The following is a 22825-nucleotide window of genomic DNA, read 5'->3' as shown; positions in this document are numbered from 1 at the left end:
TTCAGATGGCACAGTTCCAGACAAAGGGCTCTGCTATCACACTGTCTACAGAGGGACAGCTAAGGGACATCAGAGGGAGCAGGGGTTGAGAGAGTCACCTCTCCGGCTCCATCCTGTTGGTCCCCTCCCACAGTCAGATTCCATTCCAGGCAAAGTGGCTGGCCTAATCCTCTCCACACATATACCATTCTTTCCTGCCTCCTAGTCTTTGCTTGTGCCATTCCTTTTGTCCAGAACATTCTGCCCCTACAGATGTCCACCTACACAAGCTCCACCAGTGATGCAAGGCCTGACTCAAATGCCATCTCTTCAATGAGGCTGCCCTATCCCCTCAAAGACTAGTAAATAATTCTCTCTAGCCCTTGGCTTGGGATTTGGAGACAGAGCTCCAAATACTGGGTTTAAGTACAGGGTTTTCCACTTACTGCTTAGCTGACTTGTGATCTTCCTTGGGTAGTAGAGCTCCACCTTCCTTTGGACTCTCCCCACCCCTCTGCCCCCACTCTACCATAGTAATCAGATGTGCTCATTCATCTCTATGTCTGTCTCCCCTAAAAAAGGAGGAGGGGGCAGCCAAAAATAGTGTCTTTTTATGTCAGAGAGGAGGCTTGAGGGCAGCCAAGGACTGTGTCTTTTTATGTCAGAGACCAGGGCTCACCTGGCACAGTGCTTGATTCACATTCTATCCTCAAGAGATAATGTACACATAAATATAATGGCTTAACCTCTCTGATCTTGTTGTCTCACCTGAAAGAAGGAAAGATAAGAGTGACTTGGCAAGACTGAGGATTAAATCAGATAACTATATATATATTATATGTGTGTGTATATATATATTCATATATTTATATGGAACAATTATTTCAGAGTCTGGTACAGAGTGGGTGCTTGGTAAATAGTCGTTCACTCCCTCTCCACCCACTCCCACACAAGTCACACTTGTGCGCTTAAGTTCGTCTCTACTAAACCATAGGTTCTGTGAAACAGAGGCCCTGCTGTTCTGCTTTTGCCCCTAGTGCTTAGCACAGGCCCAGCACAGAGCAGGTCCTTGTACTCCACAGCCCACCCACTCTCCTCAAGGCTCACGATGGTCCCCTCAAGGCTCACGATGGTCTCCTATGAGACTGATAAACTTCTGTCAAATACAGAAGCTACTATACTGAGATCTTGGCGTTCAAGAAAAACTATTTTCTACACTTCTCAGTCAGCACCATTTGCTTAACACCTGGCAAAAGCTCTCCGCAACAGCCTCCTCCTTCCAGGATATTGTCTACAGAAGGTCAGCTTGAAAAGCCAGCCAAAGGCACATCTTAAAAGGGACTTTTCAGGAGACCTGGGTTTGAATCCCAGCTCATGACTTTAAAGTCAGGTCATCTTACCCTCTCTGCAACTCAGCTTTCCTACCTGCAAAATGGGGGTTACCAAAAGCCACCATGCAGGCTGCTGATGCCTCTGGAAGGGCCTAGCACTGAGGCACAAAACAGACAGAAGTGGGCAAAATGGCAGATGAATGAAGGAATGAATCAATCAATAGAGCGCAATGTTTAGCATTACAGGATCGGAAAGAAGAGGAACAAAAAAGCATGTGTTTTCTTCGGGGAGAGCAGGGAGGGCCCCTAGTGCTTTTAATTTAAGAGGGGGGAAAATCACTTCATTGCAAATTTTAGTCGGCTCCACTACTGATGTTGGCAATTTACATCTCATTACAACAAATGCTTCAGATTGCTGTTTTGCTTTTAAAAAATTTCTGAGGCATTGTTCTCCCTCAAACACATGTGACCAAATTAGCCACAATAATAAGCACTTGCGTTAAGAGACAGCATTGTACAATCTGGCGCAGATATTTTAGGTAACAAAAGAACTTTTTTCACTTTGTGGGAAGAGTAGGAATTTTTTTTTAAAAAAGGGCTTTGATCCATTTGCATTCCGATATTGACACACACTTGAGGTTTATTTGGGGGAGAATATCTCTTCCATGGAAAGAAACCTCTCAGCTGGGTAAAGGAAGCTTTTTAAAAGCATGAAAGGTAGTACTTGTCTTTTCATTCAATCATTCATGAACCCATTCATCTCACAACCCCTGACTGCATATCAAGATCTCGGCTCTGTAAGAGGCACTGGGGACCCAGAGACAAAGTATGTTCCTGTTCTGGGGAAGTTCAGATTTAACATGTGAAGCACTATTACAGAGCATACAAATAACTCTGATTTAACGGATGAGCAATAGATTTAGTGTCAGAAAAACCTGGTAAAGATCCTGGTTCTGTTATTTACTTTGCCTCTGTAAGCCCTACTGGCTTTTTCCCTAAAACGGAAAGCATGACACACAGTTAGGGTCTTTGTAAGTGTTTGCTGGGGCAACAAATATATGAAATTACACGATTTTCTATTCTTGTTGTATCATAAACTGGACTAATGCTGTTCTTTCTGATTAACACAAATGTTTATGTTTGTGTGACTTCTGGGTTGAGAAATCACCTATTTTTTCAAACATATATGTGTTTGGACACTAAATATTTCCGATTTCAGCTGAAATAGAAAGGTTAATAATATATATATATATATATATATATTTTTTTTTTTTTTTTGAAAAAACGATTAAATCCTTTTACTTCTGTAAGTAAACAGGAAGTTTCTCTGCAATAAGTACCATCCTATTTTCTTCAAAAATGCAAAGTAAATCAAGTCAAAATTCTTAAATGCATACAGAACATCTGCTGTGGCACAGGGAGTACTAGATTTGGCAGAATAGAGATGATTTTACTGTTGAGAAGGACCTGGGCATGGGAACAGCTACATTAACAATGAAGGAGTTAAACAAAGGCCTTGGAAAAAGACTAGGGAAGATGCCTCCAGAGCTGGGTAGGAGGATCCCCCTCTGTGGACCTTCTCAGACCCTCTCAGAAGTCATCAGCTGCTCTCACCTGCTGCTGTAGCTATGCTTCTGTTTCTTAGCCCCATTAGGCTTCCAGTGAAACACAGACACATCTGGTTTCATTCCTTTGGTGAGAATCTACTAAGTACCGCTGAGTGCCAGCCCTGGGCTAGGTGGAAGTGGGTGCTTCACAGTCTATCAGTGGAAAGAGACAGGCAGCAGACTGCCACCACCCATGTGGCTAACAAGTATTAGGAAAAAAACTGGGGCAGAAGCAAAGGAGGGGGTGCTGCCTCTGGAGGAAACTAGGAAATCTTCAGAAGGATGGTCACAAACTTATGTGTTGGGGCTTGGAGGATGAGAGGAGCTTGTTGGGTATGAGACCCTAGGGTGGGGTAGTTCTCATAAGGTGAAGGCAAGTGGCACAAACCACAGGCTCACTGTGCACAAAGGGTGCAACGTGATGATCTGCATGAATTTGGGGAGGGGGAGATCACTGCTGGTTAAGGGATCCTAGAAGGTTTCGGGAAAGTGGTGATCTCTGACTGGGGCTCTGATGGATGGGTGACATCTTGGGGAGGTGGGGGAGTAGCGAGGCCGGGGTTCTTCAGGTCCTCTCTCTCTCCATTTTCTGAGTGCCTTCTTCGAGTGAGGGCAGGAGCAGACTTTGTTGGGCAGAGGCAAGAGAAAAAAATTCTAGCATGAATCCTGGATTAGGTGAGATCCCAGCGGCTCACACAGATGCCTCCACAGTGGGGCCACACCCTCAGGGAATGTGAACCACAGAGCGGCAGAGTTGAAATGGATCTGAGAGAGCCCCCGCTCCAAACGGGAGAAGCCCACCCAGGAAGAAAGAGGTAAAACAAGCAGGCCCGGGTCCCCAGTCTTGGGGGTCAAGGTTATCCCCGACTTTGAGGAAGTGCAGATGCCCATTTCAAATGACATATTTGAGAAGGAAAGGTGGCTGAAACCTACAAATGTCTTCTTTGTTAAGTGTCTTATATCAAATGTATCTCTCTTTTTTCTCTCTGTAGCATTTTTCAGCCCACTGTCAGGTGATTGTTTAATATCTCCCTGACTAGAACATAAACACCAAGGGGATGAGTGGTCTTGTTCGCTGCTATATCCCCAGCACCCAGCACAATGTCCTTCATACAGAACACTCCCTAAACATGTGTTTAGTGAAAGAAGTTAATCCTCGTGATGGTCCCACAAAATGGACCTTATTATCTCTGTAAAGACTCAGAGCAGTAAAATAACTTGCCAGAAGTCACACAGGTGGTGAGTGCTCAAGTTCAGCGTCGTCAGACTCCAAAGACAGCTCTTTCCACTGCCCTGCCCCTCCTCAGTGAACTGTACTTTTCAGAGCTTCTTGCCTAATGCTCACTCTGTGTGACCCTCAACTAGTCTCTGATTTTCTCAGACATTCCTTGGGGGTCTGTGAAAAGCTCCACAATCGTGAGGGGTGCGGTGGAAGGCGAATAGGGTGTCACCTCTAGGAGCTCTGAGCTTATCCTCTGGTGGCCAGGGAAGACTGGACTGCTTCTTCATCTGTGCTGCTTCTACTTTCCTCCTGCCCAACTATCTGTGCCCAGAGAGTATCCAAATGGCAGGATAGGTGCAGAACGCCCTGTCAGAGAAGCACTGAAGGCCCACACATGTGCTCAATGCATGTAAAATGGACCAGAGTTGGCTGGGTTGGGGGGCTAAGGAGTTGTGGTGGGAACAAGTGGGGTGGGCAGCACAAGAGCTGCTCCCAGGTTCCTGAGGGACCACTGTGGGCACAGTGAGTGCCCGAGGGCAGGAGTTATGAGGAGGCAAAGTTTGATCACATGGTGGATGTCTGTCCAACAAATCAATCCATGACCCTGACCTCAGCTGATACTCCCTTCAGGCCATGAGCCCTTCCAGAGTAGGGACCATATGGGATTCATCTTTGCTACATGGCTGTTGATTGATTCACCTGGCTCAGAGGAAAACAGCAACTCGGGAGTTGAAGGACTGCACCCCAGGCCACTCCAATGGGGAAGTGCCCCCATGAACCACCTGCAGGAGGGTCTGGGGTAGTTCTGCTTGCTTTCATCTGTATCTGCAACCTCATCTCTTCCTGCTACCCCGCCCTTCACTGTGCCGTCCAACCAGAACTACTTTCAGTTCCTTGAATAAGCCAGCCTCTCCTACAACTCCAAACCTTTGTTTAGGCTCTCCTGTTGCCTGAGATAGTCCCTTAACCTGGGGCCTCCTCCAGCCATCCACAACTCTCCTACCCCAGCCATGTAAGGAGCTCTCTTTTGTATCCTTCCCCAACATCCTGGGAGCTCAGGACCAAAGTAAGGCTCACCCTGCATCACCTCACAGTCTGCTGATGAGTCTGTGACTTCTTTAAGGTCACAAAGGGGGCTTAACAATTTGATGTCTCTGTGCCTAGCACAGGGCTCGGAACAGAGGAAGGATCCAATAATGTTCCCTGCACAAAAACATTTTCCTACAGTCAGAGCTGTCCAATAGTGGGACAGGCTGCACTGGAAGGAAGTGAGTGAGCATCTTGTCTCTAGGGGAATGTTACTGGAGGCTGAGTGACTGCATGGCAGGGAGACTAAAGAAAGCTTCTTGTCATGTACAGGAGGCTAGACGAGGTGAACTCTGGAGTTCCTTATGGGACTAAGGTCCTAGGACTCTAAGAATTACCCCCCACACTCAGAGTGCCCCCTGGAGCAGCAAGGGAGGGTATGGCCAGCCTCCGGGACCTGCTGAATCCTGGCAGCCAAACTAATTCCATCCATCCATGTTAGCTGAACACAAACGTTCCACTGCTTCATGATACTGGGTTCATGAAATCCTATATATTCTGATTCCACATGGCATAGATACATATGTCTTTTCTACTCTCTGGGCCTCAGCTGTCCCTCTATAAGACAGAGGTGAAAGGTTGAACTCGGTTCTCTCTAAAGTGGCAATTTCTAAGAAAACTCCAGGAATTATCTGGTTGGTATCTTGAGGCCATGTTGCCTGGTAAGGCTGAAACTTTTAAGACGTGGTGGGCTTTTAAACTAAGCAGGAAATATTCATCTAACAGCTCAAGGGTCCTGCAGTCACAGAATGCACGGCAGTACTAGATGGTATAATGGCCAACAAAGAAGGCCTAATCAGGAGGCAGGCAAAAGGGACAGTGCCACAGAAGCACATGGCTGAGGGACTCTGTGATCAGACTGCCTGATGCATGGCAAAGCAAGAGGGGCCTCAGTTCTGAAAACTGGTTCTACCCTTTCCTGGGTGTGTGACCTCAGGCGAGTTAACCTAATCTCTCTGAGCCTGTTTTATCCACTGCTGAGGTTGTTTTATATATGGAAAGTATTTAGTGTCTGGCCGAAAGCAGGTATTCCAGAGACCAGGCTTTGTCTGTAATGAACACTTTCCCACCTCCATTTCCTGACTGGCAAATCCAAAAGAAAACAAGCCTGTTACATGGCAATATGGAAGGCAAAACCCTGCTCCAATGGAGAAACACATTCCTATTCTGACAATGGGGAAAAGCCTAGCAACTTCCTCTGGATGTTCTAAATACCTAGGCAGTTGTTAGAAAAGGGACAGCCTGGAGTTGTCCCTCAACCCCATCCCCAATGCCCCCAGGAAAACGGAGTCTAGGAAGAAAGGGAAAGGAGGGTCCTGAATTGTTCAGCAAGCCTGAAATCAACTTTTAAAATAATCTAGGTTTATTTTAAACTGTGGCTAATTCTAATTTGGGCAACAGTTCAAAAAAAGTCCTTCAAAGTAGATGATGACCAATATTTTTCAGAGCACCTACTCCACTTCTTACTACTAGATCTCTTCGTGCCATCTGAATTGAGCAGGGTACAATAGTTTTTGAAACTGCCCCACCACTAACTGTAAACCGGCAGGCAGACTGTGGGCCTCTTGGGCCTCACCTCCACAAGGGAGATGTAAACACCTAACTAGACAAAATGGCTCTTGTCCACCTGCTTTGCGCCTTTCTCAAAGCCCAACTTTTTTATAGTACTCCTGCTCATTGTGAGAATGAACTGAGGCTGAAAGAGATGGGAAAGAGCTCTGAGACAAACAGGCCCCAGGAAGAGAGTCCTGGCAAAGAGAAGACTGAGCCACAACTAGTGATGTCTAAAAAAATCCAGGAGGTCAAATGGGGGTTTGAGAGCTAGAGATGGGAAGATGGAATTCTGCCCAGGAAAAGTTGGGGGTGGTAATGGACAACTTCTATAAGCTACAGACCAGTGAGCTTGAAATCAAGTCCAGGCATGGTTGTAAAATAGACTGTTCCAATATGATTTCTAAGGACTTACAAGGGGAAATAGGAAATCTCTAGGAGTCATTCAGGGTTGACCAAAGATTAAGACATGCCAGACCATCACATCTGTGTCCTGCTGTAGCATAATGGGTGCCTACGATGTGCCAAGCACTATATAACACATTTTCTCATGCGCATCTTCAAATGATTCTACATCTTGATGCAGTACCTCCTGAGCACCTACTATATGCTGGCCTCTAGGCAGATGACTTTACTGCATTTGTTCATTTACTCCTTTTTTTTTTTTTCCTTAGACAGAGTCTCACGCTGTCGCCAGGCTGGAGTGCAGTGGCATGATCTTGACTCACTGCATCCTCCGCTTCCCGGGTTCAAGCTATTCTCCTGCCTCAGCCTCTCGAGTAGCTGGGACTATAGGCGCACACCCCCATGCCCAGCTAATTTTTGTACTTTTAGTAGAGGTGGGGTTTCACCATGTCGGCCAGGAAATGGTCTCGATCTCTTGACCTCGTGATCCACCTGCCTCATCCTCCCAAAGTGCTGGGATTACAGGTGTGAGCCACTGCCCCCAACCCATTTGCTCCTTTTAAAAACCATAATAGTTGATACTATCATTCACTCTGTTGTACAGATGAGGAAACTAAGGCTGAGGAAGTTAAGTAACTTGCCCGAGGCAACAAAATTTGAATTTGGAAGAGCTGGGATTGAAAACCCCAGTATTTCTGACCTCAGAGCCCATTAGGGCTCTTAATTACTGAGCTAGTTCTCCTGTCTGTATGTAGTGAGCTTTAAGATACCTATATTACAGAGGAGAAAACAGAGACCTGAGAAGGGTTAAAAAATGTGTATGAAGTTACACAGGTAATAAATTAAGACAGCTGAAATTCAAACCCAAGTAATATCTGCTGCTGAAGCCCAGGTTGTCTCCAGTACAGGAGAAAACCAGCATGAAGCATTTGGCTGACATTAGCTGCCTTTTCTAAGGCACTATCAGAGACCTGGGCTTAAAGAAGCCAGTTCAGACTGCAAAGGATTTTAAAGATCAAAGCTGGTATTTTAACGGACCTTGGACAGCACACAAGGTACAAACCCCGAGGGTTACAGAGGTGTTAGTGATCCAGCTCTAAAAAGTTGAAACAGATATGCAGGCCACAATGGCTTTCTCCTTTTTCAAAACTTGCAGCCAGCTTATGATCTAGCCAACAGGACATTATCTCTTCTTTTTGCCTTCTCCTCTCTAAAATGGAGATAATAATCCCTACCTGGCCTTGCAACAAGACTATCAGAATTGTCCAATGAGATAAAAATGTCAAGGTGCTTTGAAACCGGTAAAATGCCATGCACATGTGAATTACTGTTATTACTCTAGTTATCTATGCCTCTTCTGGTTAGAATTCATCATTTTTGCCTATATTCCCTGACACAGGACACACGAAATCTAATATCATCATCTGCCTCCCTCCTGCAATTACAACACTGATTTTATTTGCCTGGTGTCATGCTGTGTACATGTACGTATTCCCTGTGAGACTTGTGTGCATCCTGAAGGCAAGGATTACATCTGCTCCTCTTTGGATTCCTCACAGAGCCCTTGAGAGTCTTATTTGAACTAATGTTACCCGAGTCACACCACAATGAATTATACTATCTAAGTGGTACTTACAGTGTAACAAACTGGGGAGGACACCGTAGCCTTGGACTTTGCCTTCTAAGAACAGGGAATCTAGCTGAGGAGAAACCAAGAGAGACCCTAGAATTTACTCCATTCTCACACATGGGGGCTTACCCTCCCCCAGCTGGGTCTCTATTGTTCCGCTTCCCTTCATCCCCTAAAATTCTCTGTGGCTGCCAATGCCCCATTTAAACACACCATTCTAATCTACTTGTGTATTGTTTTTCAAAAAGGCACTCTGTCTTGTTCATTACGTTATTCCCAGCACCTAACCCAGTCCTAGAACAAAGGATACCCTTGATAACTGTTCACTGAATAAAGTAATGAATAAATGAATATACACAGAAAAACATCTGTACCTTGGAATATCACCACGCTTTTTGCATCCTCGGCATTTCCTTATTTGGGGGAAGATGGGCAGGAAAGGGAGAAAAAGGAAAAGGGGACTGGCATTTATTGAACACTTACAATATAGGGGTCACTGGGCTAAAGTTATTACATATGCTTCCTTATTTAATTTTGACAGTGGAGGACAGTGGGGTTGTTTACCATGCTAAGATCACAGACAAGGAAAGTTCTGTTTTACAGAGAGAGATGATGTCCTTTGTGGGGAGTAACGGGGATGGAGGGGACACCCCCATGTTGGGAAAATTGAAGTCTAAGAGCTAAAGAAGGTCATACAGGTGAGGGGCCAGAGAGAGGCACACAGGACAGGGTCAGGAGACCCTCAGGAATAAGCCAGTGACACTTTTTGGGCTTGTTTCCTCATCAGCAAAATGAGGGTGACAGTCTATAGCCTAAGTTCTTTCACAACTCCGTGACTCCATGTTGGAATACTTCCGATTAAACCCATCTTTTCTTGTGTGTGGAATGAATGAAAGAATGAATAAATGTACAAATGAAGACGTGTACGATTCAGTGAAGCCTCTGAAACATACTCTCTTGCTGCTATCCCCCACCCTTGGGTGTGGCTCCACCTTTCTGACCCCAACCTCCCCAAGGTGTGCCATTATAACTCCCGGCTGCTAACAGACCCGCCTCCCACTCTGAGTCCCCATCAGTCTGAAAAGACCAGGCGGCTGCTCTCCACTACCATCTACCACTCGTAGGACGCCACTACGTGGGTGAGTAAATAATGATTCTTCCAGGCAGGTAGATTTCTTTTGAAAACTGAGCACCTCCTGACCTGTTGGCCTCCCTCATCTCTGAATTTGCCTGTTATGGTGTGAATGATCCAGCACCCAAGCCAGACAAAGGCCCTTGAGCTAGGCCCCTAGCTGAGGTGGACAAATAAAAATACTCAAGGATATGCCTCCAGGAGCAACACTCAAATGAGGCCCAGGGGGCAGAGAATGGCAAAGCCTGAGCCCTACATCAACCCTAAGCCAGGACGTGTTTATCAGAGGGCAAGTGAAGCCATGAGTCAAACAAGGGTCTCTCATTTGCTTTCTGGTTGTTCTCTGCCTTCTTAGTGGTGTTTATAGATCACGATCTGTTACAGCAAGGGGATATCTTACTAGACTTTCCACGAGAGAATTCTCCCTTCATATGCTAACCTCTCCCACAGAACTGGCACTCTGTGTTTTAATAACATGTTTACCTCCATCACTACCCTCTCCTGCTTCCCAATGTCTTAGTCTTCTTTGGATATCCCCAAGTTCCTAGGCTCGGAAAGCATTTGGTCAAAGTTAGCTGACTGAATGAATAAACAAATGAACAAACATATATAACCCCTCTTATCTTCAATATTGTAAGAGGATACTGAGGCAGAGAAGTTAGTTAACCTGCCCAAGGTCATATAGCCAACTACAGGCTGGGGGTGCCTGAGTTAAAAGCCAAAGTTAACCCTGTCTTAGCTCCTCCATTACATGATGTTGAACAGGAGCTAACAGTAATCAAGCATTAACAGAATGTCAGGCACTATGCTGTGTGTCACAAGGCTGTAATATGATCATTCCCATTTTACAGATGAGAACACTGAGGGTCAGAGACATACACGCTCTTTGCCTAAATTGCTCCTCACTCTCCCCATCTACTGATTCCTGTTTCGGTAACAAAAATTCATCCTTCAGGCTCCAGCCTAAAACGTGTTTCTTTCAGGAAGCCTTCCCTCTCTGACCCCTCAAAATCTGGTGGGTAGTTCCCTCTGCTGTCCCACAGTCCTCTATGGTTTTGTCCCTATGATGGCATTTATGTACTGTGCTGTCACTGATTGTTTCAGGATCTGTTTCCCTCATCAAACTTTAAACTCCTCAAGGGCAGAGGGCAAGGTCTGTATTGCAAATATACTGAATTCTTACACTAGGCAAGATCCCTGGCATGTAGCAGGAGACCAGAAAGTATTCATGGAAGAAAATACGGTCACAGGAAAGGAAGGAAGAATGGAAGGAAGGACATGAGCTTCCCAAAGCCACAGAGTTGGGAAGTAGGGAAGTTGGGATTTGAATCCAGGCCATGAAAACATACAACCTCCTCTTAAGGGTAGGGACCCTTTTATTTTATTCTTGTGGATTTGTCTTGGAACTTGGCACATTACCATTCTCCTATTAACATGTGTTAATCAATAGACTTTTAAGCTTTCACAGATGAGGGACAGTGGGTGTGATTTTCCAGGATGCCTGCAGTCCTGAGAGGATAGGGTGGGTGCCCTATGCATACTTGGGGCTCCAGCTGATTTATGTTGAGTCCAACCCATTGTAATGATGATGGTGACTCAGATCAGGGAAGAGCTATCCAGTGGTCTGTGCAATGGCCTTCAAGGCCTGTGGGATGGGAGAGCCTAGAAAGATCAAGACACTGAAACTATGCTTCAGGTCAAGTTTTTCTACATGTGTTAGGACTAAAAGAGGCATCTAATGATGTAAAATGCAGGGTGTCTTACCACCCCAGAGGCTTAGGAGTGGTTTCTGGAGTTTAAACTCAGTTCATAATCATGAAAAACAGGTAGTTTCCCTGGGAGTTGAATTAAGTACGAAGAATTTCTGTTTTTGGTGTACTTCCCCACAAGCCCCCAAGAAGTTTATAAAAGGCATAGCATACAAAGCACACTGAAAATACAAATCATTCACTTTAAGATTGGGAAACATTTTTTCCTCTCCGAAAATTTCAGTTATCCCCATCCCCCATCACCGCTACAAGAACAATATAGCTTTTACAAATTTTTACATTTATGATTTCTCTTTGAGATTTTATTTTAATAAAGAACTTTACTAACTTTTGAAGCTGCAAACCATATGCGACTTTTCGTGTCCCTGTGAACCTCTGTAGACTATGATTTGGGACACTGACTTGCCAAAGCAATGGTAGAGTTCGGGAGTGGACAAACTCCAGCCTATGAACTAAGTGACTAGAGTTGAGACAGAACTCTACCTCTGCCTCCCTAAGTGACTCTGGGGAAGTCCCAATGTAGTTTCCTTTTCTATGACAAGGACATGAAAAGGCCTCTCTACTGACTCCTTGGACCATCCAAAGATCTACTGAGCCACTACCTTGGGGACATACTTTAAGAAGCAAATGACACCTACAAATATAAGTAAATTAGGGTAAGAATAAATCAAAGAAGAATGAAGCTTCATATCTAAATATATTATCTAGATAATGAAAACCTTCATAAGGGCAAAACCATATTTTATTTAAACTTTGAGGATATTCCTAGACTAGATTACCACCTTCTTCAAGCAAAGCACACTGACTCAGAGTTTATCAATTACTGTCTTCAGGGGCTATGGAGGCAATGAACTTGTGTTATACTGATTTCCTCAATACTGACTGGGCTCTATCTTTTACAGTTCTGGATTCTTATGTTCTGAAAGCATTTTTCTGTCTTTCTCTCTCTGGTAGGCAGTCATTTCTTCTGATAGTCAAGGCTGCTGCCTCTCAGATTTCTTGATCCCTGCTTCTAAACCACTTTAGATTGGAAAACCTGATTAGTTAAAATAGAGTGCAATATAAGAACCTATTTAAAGTTCTGTGAGCAAACCAAAGGAGTTTTATACGTCTTTATATTCATCTTCCTAAGGTCATGTGCCTCCCTGCTCAAAGCTTTCTAATGCTTTCCATTCCTACCAAAACGAGTTCAGACATCCCAGGCTGGTCGTTTTCAAGTCCTTCCATCTTCTGTCCTCAAAGCACATTTGCATTATTCCTCTTAGTGTGCTCCAGGTATTTTCCCATGCTCATGAGTGCTGCTCAGCCTCCTCTTGTGCCTTGAAACACTGCCCACCCTTCAAACCTCAGTTCCTTACTGAAGTCTCTCCATGCCCTCAGTTACGAATAACCACTCCAAGCCCTGAACTCTCATATCATTTTGTCAGCATTCTCCTTTGGCATTTATCACTTTCTGACTTAAACTAATACATGTTGTTAGGATCATGTCTACTTCTTTTTACTATCCTGAAATTTCCTTGGAGAGGTTCCCTACAATCCCTGTTACTGCCTCTTGCTGAATGAATGCATAAATGAGTGAGCAGTGACAAATATTTTGTCAGCTCTTATTCTCTGACCCATGTTCGCCAATGTTCCCATAGCTGAGGCTGCTGCATACATAAGCTCCTATCAGATTCACTATGAGTGGGAGTGACTCTTCCTTGAGACAACTGATAAGCCAAGTGGCTGTCCTTCCCTAGCCTCCGGGGCACTTGGTCTCCCTCTCCCCTTTCCCCTCCCAGAAGAGGATCTGGATGAAGCATTCCACCCATGTGGAGTGGTAGGTGGCCTGCTGGGGCACTCACCGCTGCCAAGCCGCAGGAGCAGCACGTCCTGGAGCCTCCGGTTGAGGTCACGGAGCTCCTTCATTTCAGACACAAGTGCCCCGTATTCCTTGAGCTTCTTGGCCTGTTGTACCAGCTGCCTGCGAGTCCGCTCCAGCTCCTGCTGGAGGTGGCGCATCTCTTCCTGCTGCTGCTGGTAATTGCGCAGCAGCTCCTCATACAGAGCCCGGGGCACCACAGCATCTTCTAGACTGTCCATGTCCTCTGTGCCTGGCGAGGCCTCCACGAAGACCTCTTCCGGACACGTGCTATGGCCCAGGCTCAGGCCGTTCTGCTTCTCTAGCCGAGCCACCACGGCCTCGATGCTCTTGTGCGCCACTTCGCTCGGCTTCCGCCCCTCAGGTCTCTGTGTAGGACAACGAGAATCAGTTCAGGCAAGGGCAGCTGGGACTTTCTTGGACTGCAGCTCAATATTTCCCCAGACAATCCTAAAATCACAGAATCACAGAACATCAGTGCTTGGAGAAACCTGTGCAAACACTTAGTCAAAGCCTTTCATTTTATAAATGGGGAAACATTTTATAAATTTTATAAATGGGGTTCTGAGTGGGGAAGAGGCTTGCCCAAAGTCATAACCAGGATACTGATTTCCCAGGCCTGCACTTTTTCCTTTCACCACTCTGCCTCCTGGATGCATATATCATGACCACCCTTCCCAATTCCCCAGGCCCCAGCCCACCCACAATGCCTAGGCAGTGGCTTGCGCATGGGGGTGTTCAATATGTATTTGTGGAGAATCAGGGAGAAATCAGGCCAGGCCAACTGATCCCAGAGGAGTCACAAATTTCTTCAACAACAAAAACAAAAAATTCCTCCCCTAAAGGCAATTCACCATGTAAACTTTTCATCAAGAATGCTTTAGATGGAAAGGATGTTAAAAACTCTAGTCTACTCTAATCTAGGGAAGAAAACATGTCATATTTTCTCTGTTCCTCCTCTGCCTACTCACTCAGAACTGGCACTCAGTAGGGGCTTGAAAAATGTTTACTCAACCGAAAAGTTCAAAGAATTCTAGCACTGAAAGGTACTTTCAGTTTCACTTCCTCATGTTCCAGGTGAGAAAACTGAGGGTCAGAGAGGGGAAGGACTACACTTAGGGTCACATAGTGAGATACAAACAGAGCCAAAACCAGAATTTGGAATCTAACTTCCAGTACAAGGCTCCTTCCCCCCACGTCTGCCAGCCTCTCCCTCAGCAAGACAGTGGATAGAGAGAAGAAAGTTAATTTACACAAGAATTATCCAGGACTCCCCCAGGGCTTGGGGTTCTACTGCCAGAGGAAATTCTAGCTCAGGTAGCTACAGCTTCTACTGAGGGGCAGTGAGAGTTACAGGATCAAATGAATTCTTTCACTCAGGGTAGTAGGGTTAGGAGCTCTCCTGACTGGGGCACTTGTAGGAAGTGCAGACGACTGAGGACAGGCACGTCTCACTAAGTTTCAGGAAATTTAAGGAAAACCAAACCAAATCAAACCCAGCCCAATGAAACTATGACTCTGATATTGTGTTACATGACAAAATCTTAAGTCGTTTTATCTGCTGGGATAAGGTGCTACCAGTGTAGATGAATTTATCATTTATCTAAAGTGATCGTTACAATATGTCTGCGTCACAATAATGTGAGACCCCTGGAGGCAGGGACCATGTCTGGCTAATGGCTCCAGGTACCAGCACAGGCTCAGGCCCATAGCAGGAGTACAGTGAATGCCATGAACTGAACTCAGCTACATTCCCTGGGAACACCCTCAACCTTGTGTCCAAAATCAGACCATGGGCAATGCAGAAGACATCCCATTTCCTTATCTTCCTTCTCCCTTCCTCTCAGGTATCTACTGCACAGAAGAAAACAGCTAGCTTGCCGAACAAGATTTTCAGCAGTTTCCAAAGTAAAGGCTGGAGACCAACTGGGGCACACAGCAAGAAAATACAACCTCATGCAAACGTTTTCATCTAACCCAAGGTCTCACAGATCCCTTTTGTGAACCTCGTGCACTTCCCAGTGAGTCCAGCCTTAGCAATTTGGGGCAATCTGACAGTGACTGGCCCTAAACTTCTCCCCAAGAACAGCTGCTTAACGTTGTCGGAGCTCAGCAGTGGCCTCTCCAGAGCTGTGGGCCAAGGAGAAACACACCGTTCCAAACTTCCAACAGCGATGACACTGCACAGACTATGCAAACAGGAGCGTGCTTGGTGGCACAGCATGAATCAGGGCTCTCTGGAAAGTTGGCCAGCAAGGCAAATACACACTAGTTGTCCCATGCTTTCCCTACCCTGAAAAAAATCATGGCCTCTGATACCAGGGGACATTTACATGGGGAGACGAAGCCAGACTGAAATTCTTTATCTATGAGGTATCTGAAAATGCTCCCGCATACTTCCAAAGAAAGAAAAGATTTTGTTACCTTGATGTGTCTAAGCTGTAAATCTTCTTCCCCATAATCTTTAACCTCTCCATCTTCTTCTACATGATTAAGAGAAAGCTTGGGGATTTTTATTTTCTTCTGCATCACACTGTTTTCAAGGTCAGATTTGTCTTCTAAAATGCATATCAAGAGAACAAGGTTCATCATGAGTTAAAATGAGTCATTATGAGTTTGGAATGCCCAAAACCTCAAATGCTAGAAAATAATCGAGGCCAGACCAGTTAAAAATGAAAAACAAACAAACAAACTCAAGGCCGGTTCCCTCTTGCATGCAGGCATCCTAATAGCAGTGCAGATCAAACTCTAGGAACAAAGGTGCTTGCAAAAAGCACTGTCATACAAAGTGTTGAAATAGCAGCCAGTGAATTTGCTTAGGGGTTTCTCTAAGTGTACCTTAATGGGTGGCCTTTTATGGAATTCTAGAATCTTGAATTGGAACAGCCCTTAGATTGCTATCTGATCTAAACTAAAATGGCCCATGAATCCCTCAACTCAACTGTGATCTTTCTAAGCCAAGTGTCTTCCCAGGAGAACTTGGTGGGTTTCTGTCAGCTCAAGTACCAATAGACATGAGAGAGATTATAGCTGATAGGGATGTAAGGAAGGGCAGGGGTATCTCCACAGCCCTACACAAGGCAGGCTAAGGTAAGGCAGACGGGGGAAGAATAACATTTATCCCCTTTTTACTGGTATCAAATCTCAGCATGCCTGAGTCTGAGGGACCTCAGTGAACAAGTGGTCCAACTCTCTCATGTTACATGAGGAAATTCAAACCCAGAGGATGGAAGAGGCTTGCCAACGGCATGAGCTGAGGAACAGCCAGGAGTGGGAAAGAGGCCTCTGGCACCTCGTCCACTGCTTACATGTGCTGACAACACATACTGACCGTAAAGTGCTACACAAATACAAAAGGATATTATTTCTACTCATTTTCTCATTCTTTAAGCTCAACTTCAGATAATCTGTTTTTTTTTTTTTTTTTTTTCTGCACAGATTTCAAACTGGACTTTCCAGATTTGTCTCTCACTGGATATGTCCAAAAATAAAAGTTCAAACAAGAGGGCTCCAGAGGTAAAAATCTCAATCTTTTCTGGAACTGTACCCTTGTGGTAAAATACTTTGTGTTCAAAGCTTAAATTGACACTTTAGAGATTGCTGTTTCTCATAGTCCTCAAAGGTTCCCATTGCTATATCCCAAATGTGTTTTGTAGCATGTTGCCCAATGTTGGATGTAGCATATGGCCAGGTAGTTAGTTAAATCCAGTCTTGAAGGGGTGTGTGTGTGTGTGTGTGTGTGTATACGTATGCATGTATTTGCATGTGTTAAACATGCTCTTACACTGTTCCCAGGCCAGGCTTCTCTCCTCACAACTTGTTAGTAAAGCTGAGAAGGCAGCTTATAAGCACATAACTATTCCAGAATGTACTCAAATGCTGAATCTTCCCAAACAGTCTTAGTGATGAAGGCCCAGCTGGTCAGAGGTGGGAGTCCAATATCAGAGACTTAAGTGTGAACCTCAGCTTTTCTATGACAGGAAGAGGACAGGTATGTAAGGGCCTTAATCTCTCTGGACATAATGGAGGTTGTGAGGATGAGAGCAATAATTCACGCAACTCACTGGACAATGCCTGCTACACACTGGCCATTCGATGGATGGCACAATATAATTGGTATTGTCAATGTGTTCTGAATCATTTTCTTCTCTTAAGCATAAAGTGAATAGAGATTTAATTTAAAAAAATGAAGAAATGACTTAAGTAGGGTAAGGATGATAAATGAACTGCTCAGAAAAAAAGGAGGTGGTCTTTGTTAACAACCCCCTAGGGATGAAAATGGCCTTTCCCACTGAGCAGAGGAGCAACCCTTGGGTTTCTATTTTCACAACAATGGCTCGTTCTTGCACTCTTTGTGCCTATAAAACGCTTCCAATGGGTTATGAACAACAATAGGGACTCGGGGTTTTCTAAAAGAGCAACAGTTTCCCTCCTACAAATCACTGCTGACTTATAAGTTAAAGGGATGCTAAAATGTAAAACCTAAAGAAAGTACTTCAGATGAAATTATCTTACCATGGTGTTTGTGTATGTGTGTATGTTTGTGTGTCTGTGTATGTGTGTGTGTGGAAAAAAACAGACAAAAAGAGAGAAAGAGAGAGAGAGAGGATGAGGGTGGTATTAGGATTTCTGAATGTGTTGGGGCAAAGCTCCTGGGCTAGTCTTCAATTTGACAAGTTCAGGACAAAGTTTGACATGCAGAGCCACCAAACTAGAAATGACAAGCTATGTTATGCCTTCCTGGGCTGAAACTCTGTAGCTCAGGATCATGTTGGTGTGGAGAAAAGCAATCATTCGGACTCACAAAACCACGTTAACATCTGGACGGAGAATGATCCTCGGATCATCCAATTCTATTTTTCAAAATGCAGATGAGAAAAATAAGGTTCTAAATGGTGAAGTCTGTGCATCCATGCATGCAACTCTCAGGCCCAGGAATAAAGGAGGGGCAGGATGAACAGGGTCCCTATCCTGGAGAGCTCACTGTTGTGCAAGGTCACAGAAGTTAGTGTCATTACATGAATGGGGAAGAACTTGGACCACTCCAGATCCAGAGCTTTGCTTTCTATGCCTTGACTTAACCTTTACTGAGAATTTACTCTGTAGGATCTAAACTAGGTCCTAGGGACACATATGAACAAACATCCAGCTGAGGATATAAGATAAAAACACAAGAAAAGATAACCCAAGATCTCAAAAGCTGAATTTGAATAAGGGAGAAGCAACTGCTAAAGGATTCTGGGAGCAAGGGAAATCACTTCGGTCAGTGTAACCCTGGAAGGCTTTTGAAAGGAGGTGGCATTTGAGCTGGACTCCTTACTTGCTAGGTAAGTTAGGAGTAAGTTAATTTACTTCTCTGAGGCTATTTCCTTATCTATGAATTGAAGTAAATAATTCCTACTCACATTGCAGAACATTGTGAAGATTACCAATTCGGTGTGTTAAAAACTTGAGTAGAGTGAATGGCACTTCAACAGTTGGTGCTCATAAAAGGATAGCCATTTAAAGGATGGTAAGAATCTGGACTACACAAGAGGGGTAAAGAATAGAAGCCAAATGGGGAAGGCTGGGGAAATATTTAGATCGAAATGGTTAGATCGAGATGGTTCAGTTACAGGCAGGAGGGAGAGGTGAGAAGGGAAGAAAAGGTGGTGGGAACTAGAAAATAAGTGGCCTTGAATGCCAAGTTAAGAAGAGCTGAGGCTCAGTGTGCCGATGGGGAATAAACTAGGCATCAGACAACCTGGATTCCAAGTCCAGTTCTGTCGCTTTGTAGGTGTGAGATGTCAGGAAGTGGCTACCTCATTGAGCATAATTTTTCTCTGTAGAAATGGAGATACAATATCTACCTCAAGTCGGATCAAATCAGCTCAGTAAATGTTCCTTGAAAACAACAGAGCCCCGACAAAGAGATAAAGACACAAAGACGCAGTGGATGACAGAGCTCAGCAAGGATTGCCTGCTGGCTTCTGCTGGCTTAGTGCTTGGGGCAGGCTTGCTTCTGGAGGTAGAGACCTGCTTAGCTGCCTAAGATGGGTGACACTCCCCATCTGATGACAGGAGGCCTCATCGCCCTACCAGCTATACTCAAGGCTCTAGGCTCTTCCATCTAATTAGAATGCCCTTCTTTCTTGTGTGCTTGACAAACTCTGTTTAGCTTCCACTCATCTTCTCCCCTGCTCTCAAAGGTGCCATTACACATCTACACATCCTACATACCTTCTTTGTAGTCTATTATCTTACTATTTGCAATTATCAGCTTAAAGATCTTATCCACTGGTGTATGAGTAACCTCAGGGTAGGGCCCATATCACAGAACTATCCATACAATAGAGACTCATCAAACAAAAATGTTTAATGAAAAAATAATAAAAAGAGGCTACACCAATAAGCATATGAAAGGAGCTCAACATCGTCAGTCATTAGGGAAATGCAAATCAAAACTACAATGAGATACCACTTTATACTCATTAGGATGGCTCAAATCAAAAATAAAAGTAAAATAACAAGTGTTGTAAAGAATGTAAAGATATTGGAACTTTCATACATTCCTGTTGGGGAATGTAGAATGGGCAGCCACAGTAGAGAACAGTATGGCAGCTCCTCAGAAAACTAAACACAGAATTACCATAACCCAGCAATTCCACTCCGGGGTGTATATGCAAGATAAATGAAAACATATACCCAAACAAAAACGTATACACAAATGTTCATAGCAGCATTATTATTAACAGCCAAAAGGTGGAAAAAACCCAACTGTTCATCAACTTATGAATGGCTAACAAAATGTGGTATACCCATACAAGAGAGTATCATTCAACCATAAAGAGAAATGATGTACTGACTCATGCTACAACATGGATGAATCTTAAAAATATTATGCAAAGTAAAAGAAGTCAGACACAAAGGCCATTTATTGATTTCATTTATATGAAATGTTCAGAATGGGTAAATCCATAGAGACAAAAAGTAGTTTCGTTGTTACCAAGAGCAGGCGGAAAAGGGCAATAAAGAGTGACTGCTCAATGGGTAACACGGATTTCTTTTCTTTCTGAGTGATAAAAATGTTCTGGAATAAAATAGTGGTGATGGTTACAGAACACTGGGAATATATATACTAAAAAACACTCACTTGCACACACTTTAAAATGGTTAAAATGGTGAAATTCACATCAAATGAAATATATCTCAATAAAAAATTAAGTTACCACTTGTGGAATATCTACTACATGTCAGATACCTCTATAAAGATCTTCATAAAAATTATACCTCATAACAACCCTGCAAGTAGGTATTAGAAGCCACATTTTTTTTTTCCCCAAAAAAGAAGAAATGAGCCTTAAAGAAAAAAAACTCTCTTCCTAAAGTCACCCAGCTGGGAAGGTACACAGCCAAGATGTGCTATAATCAACATGCCTCCTAAGCCTATGCTTTATCCCCTCTAAACACATTCCTGGAACATGGTAGAGCCAGAATAAATACTGAATGAATGAGTGAATGATAGCTACAGTTGAGGACATCCAAATTCCCCAACCTAAGTTCAAAGCAGAAGACCACTTGACTCCCGCTTTCTTGCCAGACCGCATCCTCTATCCTCAGTAAGTCTCCAGAAGGCAGCAACCATCACCAGGCACAACAGAAACAGGGCTTGAATGGGTTCTTTGAAAAGGTAGGCTGAATAGTCCAGGAAGCTCTGAAGTGTAATGAATGAGTTCAGGAAACGGACAGAAGCAGATAGCACCTTCATTCACATGCTTCTTGACCTGGATCCTGGCTGCCTCGATGCTTGGCCAGGGGGATTTCGAGGCTCCTCTGAGAGTTAACCACCTCCTGGCTCCATCCTAATACTGCCCAGTCTCTTCCTGGACCCATGTTCCCAGGGTGAGGGTTCAGGAAGACCCAAGTCCTCTGCTTATTCTTTTCTGCAGGCAGTGAGCATTTACCAAGTTCCTGTTTTGGTTTTGGCACTATGCTAAGTAGTCCTTGTGTTTTTGATCCTTACAACCCAGTATATGACAAGAACCCAACCAAAATGCAAAGTTTGACTTTGTGAGAGGCACTGGCTTATACAGTGCAAATATCTGCTCTCTATGCCTTCCTAACCCTAATCCTGAGTTGAAGGTATATATACCTCATATCCACAGAAGATTACTGAACATTCAGTGTCATCATAACAAATGGAAGAAACAGTTGGGAGAAGGAGGCCCAGTACCTACCTAGCAAAAACAGTGCAGTCTTTTGAATCAGGTGGTCCTGATTTGGAATTCTGGCTTTGCTACATACTAACTGTGGGAGCTTGGGGTAAGCTAGTTAACCTGTCTGAGACTCAGGTTCATTATCAGTAAAGTGGGGATAATAAACTCTTTTCCAAAGAGACAGTTCATGTAAAAGCACCAAGCACAGTGCCTTTCTTGTCATAGATGTTCAATAAATAGCAGCTGTTAGGCTACCCTTGTGTATTACCTGTTTGGCTTTTGTCTCATGGCAAAGAGAACCACTGCAGGTATCTGACACAGACTGAGACATGATGAAAGAGATGTTTTAGGAAGATTAATGTGACAGTGGCAAGCAAGACGGATGAGATGTGAGGAGGAGACAGAACACAGGATGACAAGAAGCTATAACTCTTGACTGGTCACATGAATGAAGGTGAATGGTGGTGTGGATCATGTAAGACAGTAGATACTTTATGTGGCATTTTAATGTGACTTTGGGATATGCTTCTGGCTTTGAATTCTAAGAAACCACAGAATAAATTAGCAGTTGACTAGGAAGGATGAAGAAAGCTCTCTACTTAGCCAGTCTGTGCAACTGCTCTAAACTTGAGGCCAAATAATTAGTTTTAGTGTAAACAAAAATAAATGTGGAGCCTCTGAAGATAAAATCACCAATCTCGACTTCTGGATTATTTTATGTCCAGGGCAAGGAAATCCACCAAAGATTTGGGCATTATCCTTTTCCTCCTCCTTTCTAGCTACTACAATGTGCTAATTGCATTCATTCATTCAACAAATACTGAGTGAGCACCTCCTATGTGCCAGGCCCTGGGCAACATTCCTTACAAACTCCCTATATTTAATCCCTACAATAATTCTACTGAAGCAGGAACTCAGGCTCATAGAAGCGAGGTGGCTTTCATAAAGACGCAAATAGCAGAGCCAACATTTCAAATCAAGTCTGTTTAATACAGGCCCTGTTTCTATCACCTAATTATCCTATGGGAACAAGAGAAAAAGTATGAAGTTGCTGTAA

The 22825-nt window shown here is 44.1% G+C and overlaps 1 protein-coding gene across 10 annotated transcripts in view; it reads right to left on the bottom strand.

The window, feature by feature from the left end:
• Positions 1–22825, bottom strand: part of BEND5 (BEN domain containing 5) — a 1441067-nt gene that overhangs the window by 216357 nt on the left and 1201885 nt on the right. For 4 of the 10 annotated variants that reach the window (XM_077991609.1, XM_077991611.1, NM_001266827.2 and 1 more), the window contains 2 exons: positions 15998–16131; positions 13557–13941 (listed from right to left, as the gene is read on the bottom strand). The exons of 5 other annotated variants lie outside the window; for them this stretch is intronic. In XM_077991609.1, coding sequence (XP_077847735.1) covers positions 13557–13941; positions 15998–16131 — 519 coding nt within the window. The remainder of the gene's footprint in view (positions 1–13556; positions 13942–15997; positions 16132–22825) is intronic. One more of the 10 variants, XM_077991637.1, reaches the window with a different exon arrangement.

This window comes from Macaca mulatta, chromosome 1 (genome assembly GCF_049350105.2).
Source record: "Macaca mulatta isolate MMU2019108-1 chromosome 1, T2T-MMU8v2.0, whole genome shotgun sequence".
Taxonomy (NCBI): Eukaryota; Metazoa; Chordata; class Mammalia; order Primates; family Cercopithecidae; genus Macaca; species Macaca mulatta.
This window is presented reverse-complemented; position numbering and strand designations above follow the sequence as displayed.